Genomic DNA, 12,135 nt, shown 5'->3' on the forward strand with positions numbered 1-12,135 from the left:
AAAGAAAAAAATCTTGAGAAGAAGCTGTTAACAGGCAGTTGCCAAAAACATGCCTCATAATTTTTTGAAGAGTTGCTGGCCCAGCTAAATTTTGGATAATAGTTTATCTTCCTGTGGTCCACCTCTCTGTACATCATCTAAGTCATCTCTTTGATGGCTTAAAACGCTCAAAGCCATAGAGTTCTATAAATGGGGAGATTTTTTTTTTTCCTCAATTGCAGATAGTTGATTATGTGAGTGGCAGAGTGCATCTAGGCTTCTAACTACTTGGTTTAGACCTTTCAAATCTTCTGGAAAGATCAGTTGAAATATGGGATGTATAAATCCTCCAGACGGGCCAGCAGTCCTGCTGTTGCTCATAGGATTTAGAGCCCAAGAAAATTAATAGGTGAAAATACAGAAATCTTTGAAGACTGACAATGCAAACACAACACAATGTCTATTAAGACTCACAGCTTTATTTCTGCTAGAAAAAGAGGAAAAACATTTTTTTTTTTTACAAAATGTTTAAACAATTGTTTTGCATTATTGGATAAAGTCCCCAGAAGAAAAAGACCATCCAGGGTTGGAGAGTAGGTTCTTTCCAATTACACAGCATTTACAAATTTTATTCAATTATGAAATCTCTGAACAATCCCACACTGGTTCACAGATACCATAGTCCCTAAAAGCATAAACAATGAGCCAAAATGATTGGCTCATCTTAGAGTGAAGAAAAAAAATCTAAGAAATATTAACTTGCATAGCCATTCAAATTATTGCTGCTTTTTATAAAATTCTTATAGGTAACTTTGCACTAACTTTCTCCTTTGCCCTCACCCCAAAACTCAGGAATTCCTAGCAAAATTATGAGCTACTTTCCAAATGAAGTCTTGGGGAGGGTTTGCAAGCACATGTATACAACCTAAGGAATTTGCATGAAAATGAGAAATAAATTAAATAAATATCTAATAAATAACTCAGACAACATTCATTATCTACAAACTTAAATGCCACAAAATGCTAACTTCAAGGATAGCTTCCCCCACCCCCATAACTTCTCAGGAAGGTAAGAACCAGTATAGACTCAGAAAGCACCTAGGATGGCTTCATCAATCATTTTACTTGTCTATTCCCTCTAGGGCAAATCACGGTGAGGGGAGCCACTTTGGTGGCTGATGGGGTTTAGGATCTCTCTTCAAGGGTACTTTCAAGTAGATTTACAAATTAAGGGTGCAAAAAAAAGTAAGATTAGTGTTGCAAGCAAAATGGAAAGAAAATGACTTTGGCTATAAGGAGATAATAAGTTAAGGGTAAAAAAAAAAGTTGATACACAAATAGTTTGGCAGGTTTTAGGAGTTAGCTGAGCTGTAGAAAATCACATACTAATCTGCCTTATCAATTTTATTCATTGGCCCTATTTGTGTACCCTGCCTGCTTCCTAAACTTATCCTCTCTGGCAGGAGCAGGATATGATCCACTATCATGTAAACCATGTAGGCTTTTGGTTTGTTTTAAATAATTGTTCCGGCAGATTGAACAGGACAGTGAAACTTCTCAGATCACATTTCTCTGGGAAAAAATAAACTTAACAAAATGACTGCTAATATAAAGGAAAGAAGAGTTACATGAAGAAAATATAACATCCTGCAAATCAGGATAAATCTATGATGAAGACATAGATTGGTAAAAGCATTTGCTAACCTTGGATTTGATTTCTACATCCCTAAGTTTGGTCACTTGAAATGTTATCTACAATATGTAATAACATATTTTAAAAGTGAAGAAGAGGTAATGATTAGTGGGAAAGGAGATAAGGAATTATATATGTTGGAAAAATTCAAGTTTGGTCAATAAATTGACTGGTGCTTGTGCTTTGAGAAAATATGTGTGGGCAGATGTTAGTGGTTTTTAGCCATGCTTTCTTTAACCAAATGAAATTCATCTTGCCAAAGAAAACCTAGTGGTTTTCCTATGGACAGGTTAAGAGTCCCAAAATGATGGTTAGTTAGTATCCAATGGCCATTTTATTGCTCTTGAATGTGACCTGGGTTGTTTGCTGATTCCAATAGCAGTACCTGAGCTTCATCAGAATTTCCATGCCTCTCTGGTTATGAAGGTCATGAAATGATTCTCCAAGTCCTGTTGGCTTGGAAGAGTCTAAGGTTTCAGTGTCTTGCTTGCCCCACTTCGAGTACTGAGAAAAGTGCTTTTGAAATGTTATCAAGAATCAAGTTGGTATGAGATCTCTATTACGGTTCTCAAATTACTAAGGAAGATATGTTCAGCTTTCAGCCCAGTAAGAAATAGAGCTAATCTCTTAAAGAACATTATTCACAGTGACAATCAAGGTAGAATGTCAGCCTCTGGAAGCTATTTTTAGATGGATGCAAAGAAGTCCTTTCATCAAGTCTGAAGGACATGCACCTGGTGCTCCTTTGGCACTTCCATCCAATCATTCCACACATAGTGTCCATTTCCTATTACGCCTCAATCCTTCCACCGTTAAGAAGTTTGTAGGAATGACCCCCAAAGTCATAGAATTTCATAACTGTGAAGAACTTTAGAAATTATCTAAACTTAGAACAATTGCCTGATTTACCAGTAAGTAAACAGAGGCCAGAAATGAAAAACGAATTGGCATAGACCATCCAGTGAGTTTTGGCACCACTAGGATAAGACCCAGGGCTTCTGATCAATTTTCACATGATTGTAAACAATCAAATAATTTCTTGTGAGGACCCAAAATAAAGGAATCAATACAATATGAGAAATTGATGAGAAAGGAGGGTGACAGGTTAGGGAGACCCAAACAGCCTAGGACTATTGTGTTTGATATACATCTATAGGGTCCCATTAAGGTCACCGAATCCTCTGCTCAGTGACTTGAGCTATGGAAAATTTCTCCAGGCATCTTTCTCTGAAATGCTGGTCTGACTGCCCTAGTCAGTGAAGATTGTATTGAGTTGGGCCCCAATGCTGTGGTGGGGGTAAGAATCATAGGACATATCTATGGGAACATCATAGCGGGGGGTGCCAGCCTGAAAAGGAGTTGAATGCACATGCCCTGAGCTTAGACTTGCAGCAGGGTAATGTGGCATGAAACTGTAGGACTTATCCAGGTCAGGGGAGCCATCTTGCTTCAAGGAGAAGTTCCCACTGATGCTCAGGGGTGGAGTAAGTGGGCCCTCATAAGGTGGTGTACTGCAGTCAGGTGGGTGGCTCCCAAAAGATGACTCTCCCAAACTCTTGAATACTGGGGGTTTGAGATTAATAAGATGTGTTTCCATATGGCCATAAGGAGGGCTGGGGAGCCCGGGAGATTGATAGTTGAAGTTGTGGACAGAGATGGCAGAGTCACAGATCGATTTCTCCTCACGCTTTTCCAGGAGGACGGACTGAGAGCCCAATTGGAGGCACCCAGCCACCAGGTTGCTTGTAGGCTGAGAGAGCCCTTTACAGAGCATCTCCACAAAGCCCTTCCCTTCAGGTGTCTGTCCAGTTTCTAGGACCTCGGACAAAGCCCAAATATAGTTCCTGGCCAGTCTAAGAGTCTCTATCTTGGAGAGCTTTTGGGTCTTAGAGTAGCATGGCATGACCCTCCTCAGATTGTCCAGGGCATCATTCAGGCCGTGCATCCGGGTCCGTTCCCTAGCATTAGCCTTGACTCTTCGAGCCCTGAATCTCTCAAGGCGAGCTTTTGTCATCTTCTTTTTCTTGGGACCTCTTCTTTTAGGCTTCTCCCCATCTTCTTCCTCCTCTTCTTCCTCCTCAATACTGTCATGATCTTCAGCTAAGCTGCCAAGCATTCCATAAGCACCCAGTCTTCTCTCCTCCTCCTTTGCCTCATTCTGAGAGGCCAGACCTTTGTCCATCCAAGATGGTGCGTTGACCAACTCTGTCATCTCCTTGGGTTTCACATAAGCTTTTGCCATCTCCAGACTCTGGGAAGAAAAACAGCAATGGTTAGTGCCTGTGGACATTTGACTTGGTTTAAAGTTAAACTTTCTTTTTACATCTTAGATGTAAAGCACGGAATTTGTGTTGGAATTCAACTTATGATTATCTATCCCAAACCCTCAACTCTAAATAACAAATCTAAACTCAAGTAAATGCCCAGCACACTCATTGAACTGTAGTATTTATAAGAAAGTCAACTATAGAAAAAGGAAAATGACTTGATTATTCATTGCAGAGTCAACACCTAACTCTTTTTATTCTCCAGTTCTTCATCTCATGGATATTTTATTCCAAAATAGCTGATATACCACTCAAAACATGTTTTTCTTTCTTTGCAGAATCAGATCACAAAAGAAAATAGCTAAGGTGGGCATATAAATTATTGTCCAAATACAGAAACTTCTGAAAGGGAAAGAAGATGCTGAAGTAGTTATAATTAGATAATATGTAAACAATAATTGTAGTTGTTGCAAAATTTTAAAGCATATCAAGTGATAATATTAATAAATTGTTGTATATTTACATCACAAAATAAATGAGAAACTGTAGTGAGATCATTCAGAGTTTATGTTCTACAAAGGACTACTCAATCTCTATTTAGAGACATATCTCTTACATCTAACCCCAGCATCCCTTGTTTCCCACTGTCTCTGCTTGTACACCATATGATCATGAAATATTTCTCTCACCATGGCCAAAAGAGCACTTAGGTTTTTTGGTAAGCACCTTGTGGTCTGCCTAATGTTAGTGGTGTTAGAGGTATTAGTCACATGGTGTCTAGAAAGAATCAGGAAAACAGAGGAGGTTGCCATTGATTATCTTTCAAATCCACCCATATGTTAAAAGTGAGAACTCTTCATTGAACATGTATCTCACATCACCAGACAAGAAAATAGCAGCTGCTAGAATTACAAGCCAGAGTTCTACCAAACCTATTTAAGATTATCTTCATGCAACTATTATAATAAGATTTCATTAAAAATGAAAAATCTGGAACAGATTTTACACTTCACCAAACAGTGACTGCAAACATAGCAAAAGACTATTTCAGGCAAACATGCAAATAGTCTAACTATTTTAACTCACCTGCCTAACAGACACTGTTTAGTCAGAATTTTCTATGAAAAAATAGTAAAACTTATTTGAAAACCAAAAGAGACTAGTTGTTTAGTCAACATTTAGCATTCAATTCTGGAAGAGCCTGAATTGTTTTGAGATTTGTTGAGAGATTTGTAGGTATATAATTTACCAAATAAAAGTATCTGCTAAACTCCATTGGGCCATCCCAGTTCACCAGCTAGTTTTTGAGATGTTAAACCCTCCATCACCTTTGTATATCAGAAAGGGGAGAACATGATAAGTGTTTTTTGATGCTTGAGGCTTGAGCCTCAAATCAATGAATGCAGGAATTAGTATGTAGCTTTTAAAAGTATAAATATATGGTTTGATGGTTTCTGGTAATCTGAGCTTGTTTTCCTTGTAACCTCATTTACCTCCTATAAATAATTAATGCGACTGCATGGCAAAAACAGCCTAGGTTTCATGTTAATCAGCAAGGAAATCATGTCAGCTTGACTTACTCACTTAATAAGGCTTCCTGGGTAAGCAGCTTTATTGAAAACACACGTTCAAACCTATTGGTCAACTGGCTGCCCAGGCCAAATCAGAAAATCCCACTTTTAATATGGATGATGGAGCTTGTGTGCTGAGCTGCACTTCTAACGCAGGCAAATATCCAGAGGGAGGGTGAAAGACCTAATTAACTTTCTGTTAAAGTAACACAGACCTTCCAGAGGCAGGTGCACTCTGAGGCCAGAGAGGACGGAGTGGGCTTGGGAAACCAAATGTTCCACACATCACTGTAATACCGTTTGTGTAGTCTTAGAGCAAAATGTTGAGGAGTCTCTCCTTTCAGGAGACTCTGATGCTCATTTTATAGTTGAGGTCACTGCAGGTCAGGTAGATTAAGTAATGGGAATATGAAGACATAGAGCAGGTAGAGTAAGACATAGCACCAGTTCTTCTGATTCCAAATACTAGGTTTTATGCTTTTGTTCCTTTTTATTTTCATCACAGCTACCAGAAGAAACAAAGAGACTTTGACTTCAGGAGATGTGGGTCAGTAGAGCTAAGTCAATAGGAAATGATCCTCATCCAAAGGGAGGCTTATTTAAGAGTTCTCTGCTTTCTAAACTCTTATATTCCAGGATTCCTTCCTCTTCAAGCTAGATTCTTGTTGTTTTTCATTTATTCTCCCCTCCTTTTTTTAAAAAACTCTGTTTCCTTCTCCTTTGTGACTTTCTTCTCTTTCTCTCATCTCCTTTTCATTGTCATCATTAGCATTGGGTGGTACATACATGCATGAAGAGGATAGAAGGAAGATGCAGGAGAGTTTCCTCAATTGTCCTAAAACCAAATACTATCCTAGCCTCTGCATTTGAGTTTTTTTATCATTCCCACCTCTGGACACTAGCCAAGTGCTGTCTACCCTCACACCCATCACAACATGGGATTAGATCAGAACGGACTACATTTTGCCTTTAACATAATTGGATGGTTTCTGTAAGAGCTGCTTTCAAATCAGATTTACAGCAGGTATAAAGGAAAATAGCCAAAAGACTTTGACTAAAACAATTAAAAGGGCAACAAGTTTTCATCTTTGTTCTCTTACTGACCATAGAAAGGACATAGATAGCTCCAGTTTAACTTTCTCTATTCCCATAAATTCTGGTCCATAAGCTCTTAGAGAATTCCATGAATATATAGTGTGGTTTCAAAACATGGAAGCTGGAATAACACACATTCTAGTCCCAACTCTTTTAATTCCTGGTAATTGTTCCCAAACACAGTACATAAGCTCTCTGATCTTTCACTTCCTCTTTGATAAAGTGAGGATAAGATATATTCTATGTGGTTTTGCAAGACAAAAAATATGAGAAAGGATTTTGTAAACTTTTGATGATATAAAACATTGTCCATATATTTATTTGTTTTGTGTTTATTCTGGGGTTTTCTTATCAAATTCATTCACACATCTGCTTATTCAGAAATACAAATTATTCCTCATGGGTGAATAGTAAAAGGAAACTGTATTAATTACTGTGACCCTTATTATCTGGATGGAACCTCCTCTGATTGGCTCAGATCATCTGACAATTGCCTAATAACCTTCCCTTTTACCCAATATGGCTAGACAGCACAAACCCTGGAGTCAGATTGTGCATGCGTGCTCATTTACTCAGTCCCCTTTGACTCTTTGCATCCCCATGGACTATAGTATCTCCTGTGTCTCCTGCATTGGCAGGCAGAAGCTCTACCATTGAGCCACTACCTGAGTTCAGATTTCAGCTCAATTACTTACCAAATATGTGGTCTTAAGCACGTTTCATAATCTTTCTGTCCAGTCTTCTCTTTAAAATAGGAATAATCATAGGAATACCTCACTAATTTATTGTGAGCATAAATACATTTAAAGACTTCGAATAGTGCCAGATATTGTAAATGCCATGTGCTGCTGCTGCTGCTGCTAAGTCGCTTCAGTTGTGTCCGACTCTGTGCGACCCCATAGACGGCAGTCCACTAGGATCCCCCGTCCCTGGGATTCTCCAGGCAAGAACACTGGAGTGGGTTGCCATTTCCTTCTCCAATTCATGAAAGTGAAAAGTGAAAGTGAAGTCACTGAGTCATGTCCAGCTCTCAGCGACCCCATGGACTGCAGCCCACCAGGCTCCTCCATCCATGGGATTTTCCAGGCAAGAGTACTGGAGTGGGGTGCCATTGCCTTCTCCCAAATGCCATGTAGTTGTGAGGTATTTTGTTCCTAAAGTTCACCATGAATTTTTCTGGCCACATGGACAAAATAGGTGTAATTACAGTCTATGCTTAATGTTGATTTTATGCCAGCAAAAGCCAATGGCTCCATCTCAACACCAATTTCAAATACTGCCCTGATAAACCCTCTCCCCCAACCTCCTAATGAAATGAAATTTCAAAGCTCCTATTCTGTTACAAACGATGAGGGAACAGAACTCTATCCTTTGCCTCTGCTGTGTTGACTAAAACTCTTCTACCATGTTCCAGAAGGAAGTTAACCTCTTTTATCCTGTTTTATAATTCCAAGAGAGCAGTTGACTGGACTCCTCCTCAGTCACATGAATTTTCAGGGTCATAAAGTTTCTGGTGGAATAGAGACCACCCTTGGCACTTGGACATTTTTCCTTTGTCTCTGTTTAGACAATATTTGGGATAAGACTTTCCTACCAGAATCAAGGGCCAGACCACTGAGAAGAAAAATCAAGAGTCTCTTAAATAGAAATAAAAGCCAGGATTGCCCAAAGATACAGAAGAAAACCTTTCCTTTGACTTTTTCTACCTAAATATCTTTAATTCATCAGAAGGTCAGCAGGGGAAAAAAGATAAACATCCAGTTTTTTATCTGAGAGTTGAAAATGTGTGTGATGTGCTTCTGAGTTTCAATCAAGGAAACCAACTTGGCTGTGTCCAGAACAGGTAAGTAATTCTACCATGGTTCTCAGCCTGTTAATGAACCAGCTCCAAGGTATATCGAAAAAAGCATGAAATCGAAACTGTGTTCCATCACTCACTTATTATATGAGCACAAAAAATATTATAATTCTTTTACCCTTGGGGCAAAATGGACATAATATTTTTGTCTTTCATATCTCATTTAGAAGCTTTTATAAAAGCAAGTACTTTATAAAGTTATTATGCAAATGTAAAGATAAAAGCTGTATGGAAAAATCTATACCACTATTGCACAAAGTTCTGTAATACACAATTTTCAGGTTTTCCCAATTCCTAGAAAAGAAATTAGCTTTCAAAATTTACATGAAGCAGACTCAAATAAGACAAAAATCAATGAATACTGGCTTTGGAGGCACAATACAGGCTCCCCTGTATATCCAAATACATTCTGATCTTTTAAAGCTCATTTTATCTTTTAATCTTAGAATTTGGATTTCCTTATGCGTCTACACTTTATACAGAATTTTTCCCTTTCTTTAGGATTCTTCTGTGAAATTTCAAGTTTGGAAAATTCTCTCAAATTCAATTTTTTCCCTTTTTTTTTTCATTAAAAAAAAATCTGTTCTGTAAAACAAAAAGTTTTGCTTAGGCAATGATTATGATGACCTAATACTTTCATCCTTGGTGAAGGGAATGGCAACCCACTCTAGTATTCTTGCCTAGAAAATTCCATGGACAGAGCTGTCTGAAGGGCTACAGTCTATAGTATCCTAAAGAGTTGGACTGTAGGAGGAAATGGCAACCCACCCCAGTCTTCTTGCCTGGAGAATCCCATGGACAGAGGAGCCTGGCAGGCTACAGTCTATGGGGTCTCAAGAGTTGGACATGACTGAGCAAATAAGTACACACAATACTTGCATCACTGGGGCTGAGGTCTTTGGGCATTACTGTCATGTGGGACTGTCCTGGAATTCATCCTACACATTTACTATTTTTGAGTTGTAAAGAAGTTTCAGTTGATGAATAAGTGAGCAAGGAGTGCTTGCATGTGTGTCTGTAGTGATTAGGTAGTATATTTCCTCTCAAAAGCTGATTGTACTAACTTCACCTCCTGATCCTACGACTAAATCCTAACTACAAAAAGGACAGGGACTATTCAGTCCAGTTTCTTGCAAATGTAAGGATCAGAGAGACTAGACTGTCTTGCTTGGATTTACAGAGTCTTTGCACGGACAACAGAATGCAAACCAAGGTACTCATAAATCACGCTGCCTGGAAACAGCCAGTAGGCTGTTTTGCGCTCTTCCTATTCAACCTTTTGGGTTTCCCTGGTGGCTCAGATGGTAAAGAATCTGCCTGTAATGCAGGAGACCTGGGTTCAATCCCTGGGTCAGGAAGATTCTCTGGAGAAGGGAATGGCTACCCACGCCAGTCTTCTTGCCTGGAGAATTCCATGGACAGAGGATCCTGGCGGCCTACAGTCCATAGGGTTGCAAAAAGTCAGACACAACTGAGGGACTAATACTATTCAACCTTTACACACTTCCACTTTCCTTCTTGATTAATACTTGTACACACACACACACACACCCCTTATCCAGCATAGCTACATCATACTTAAGTTTTCATAGCCTCAGATCCTGATGGTGAACTTTGCCAACAGAAATTACTCAGTCCTTCAGTTTTCCCTCCTTGTTCTTCAGCATTTCATCTCTGGTCCCTCTGTCAAAATGAGGGAGGCATTTTACATATATTATTATTTTTTTGAATATATTTCTAGGGGTAAGTGAATGATAAAAGACAGAGGAGGCAAAACTATACATGGACAATCTTTCTTTTCTGATTGCCCATCTGAAAGAGCTGAGGAAGAGGAAATGTTTCCCCCCTGATGCCAACAGTCTAAGGACTTTTACCCAAGCAAAGGGGGGCCAATGGTGAAAATATATGCCTTTCTCTCCTTCCCGTTTCTATTTTCATCACTCCTACCCCATTCCCTTCACTCCTCGCATAGTAAAAAATGCTGTGAACTGAATGGTGGATTGGGTCAATTCTTTCAACATATTTGGTGACCCACCTCTTCTTTGGCCCTTTTCTTCTGCATCAATAAAATGGAAAAATAGGTTTGATAGGAATGGTGGATAATTTATAATCCCTATTTTATAAAAGTGATTGGCATATCTGAGTTTCACTTTGAGTGACAGATGCTTGGGAATTAGTGAAATTATTACAATTTTAATATCTGTCCAAAAGCGTTCTTTGCTTCTCCATTCAAGTTTCCTAAATCCTACTCCCTTCTTACTTAGCCCAGAAGAGACTTACCTCACCCTAATTGCTCCTCTAAGTCTACAGAAACTACCCACAGAAACTTCAGTAATCCCCGTACCACCCCATCGCTGGCTCACCTCTGTCAGTAGCAATCCCTGGAGTGAACTCTGTGAATCTGTGTCCCGGAGGAGACTTAGAGAAGCCAAGTCTCCCTGACCATCCAGAGCATAGGAGGAGGTGCTTTTAGCGATCCATGTTAAACCCGGCCACTGCCTCTTAGAATTGCCCCGGGTCTGGTTTCCCTGACTGCTATTCTACTCCTTCCTTGGAGTTCTATATGCTCCTTCAGGACTCCTTTAGGCTGATGCAGCTGATTTAGTCGGTCTTCAGTACCTCCTCCCCCTGGCTAGTTCCCTGGAGTGGAGCTTTCAGGACCACAGCCTCTGGGCAGCTCCTGCTCTCTGGCTGGAGCCTCAGAGTTGCAGCAGTTTTGATTGCTTTCCCAGCTGTCCAGGGAGGGGTGATGCTGCCGGCAATCTAACTCCTCCCCTTCCCCAGATGAAAGGCACGCCCTCTTCAAAGGGCTCCTCTGGTCAGGTCCAGCTGAGCCATGCATTTGTTTGTTTAAATGGGGATAGAGGTTAGTAGGAGGGGAATATGAGAGAAGAGCTGCTGAAGTTGAGAGGTAAAGAAAAAGAGGACTGGACATTTTTGTAGTTAAAAAGATAAGAAATGGGACTTGACCAAAGGGCAATACAGGGAAAGAGAATTGGTGGTAAACTTGGATAAAGGCAAATAAAATACATTGGCCCATGTCTGAAAAGTCAAAAAAAAAAAAAAAAAAACTGAGAAAGATGCATGCCCAGGGCACAGCATCAATGACTGTTATCTTACACATGTGGATTGGTGTCTTGGCTTTAAAACTTCCAAACTCTAAAAGGAGAAGAATTATCTTCCTCTCCCTTTTTTCAAACTTGTCAAACTTATTCCCATTTAAAACCTTTTCATTTTATTTAGTGAATATAGACAAAGCTATATCTATATTTACTATCCTGTTCTTTCAACTTTTCTATTTGTTTGAAATTTTAAAAACAAAAAGCAAATGAATTAAATATTTCATTCTGAGGACACTTAACTCCTCAAATTACAAAGGAGGATCCTGTATTGTAATGAATTTGGAAGGAAAGAAGGATCAAGTAATTCCTAAAATCCCTGTGGCATTTTGAAGTTAGATTAAATCACTAGAAGAGAAAAAAGAAAACTACATCTGAAAAGATTTAAAGAAAATACATGTATATGCTTTATGACAGAGAACTATCTGTGGACCAGACTACCAAGTCAAAGTGTGGAAACTTCATCGTAGAGATTGTCAAATTTGGAATACTATCTGGTGTAAAAAATTTACCAAGATCAAATAAATAATTGTGAGTTCCTTTTAAGGTATAA

The 12,135-nt window shown here is 39.2% G+C and overlaps 1 protein-coding gene across 1 annotated transcript; it reads right to left on the reverse strand.

Moving 5' to 3' along the window:
* Positions 1 to 438: 438 nt before the first annotated feature.
* NEUROD4 (neuronal differentiation 4) lies at positions 439 to 11,217 on the reverse strand. Its single transcript, XM_061416947.1, has 2 exons — positions 10,827 to 11,217; positions 439 to 3,923 (listed from the first exon to the last, which is right to left on the reverse strand). The coding sequence occupies exon 2, from the start codon at positions 3,912 to 3,914 to the stop codon at positions 2,922 to 2,924; it is 993 nt and encodes a 330-aa protein (XP_061272931.1). The 5' UTR covers positions 3,915 to 3,923; positions 10,827 to 11,217; the 3' UTR covers positions 439 to 2,921.
* Between the last annotated feature and the right edge of the window lie 918 nt (positions 11,218 to 12,135).

The sequence above is a fragment of the Bos javanicus genome, chromosome 5, assembly GCF_032452875.1.
Source record: "Bos javanicus breed banteng chromosome 5, ARS-OSU_banteng_1.0, whole genome shotgun sequence".
Lineage (NCBI taxonomy): Eukaryota > Metazoa > Chordata > Mammalia > Artiodactyla > Bovidae > Bos > Bos javanicus.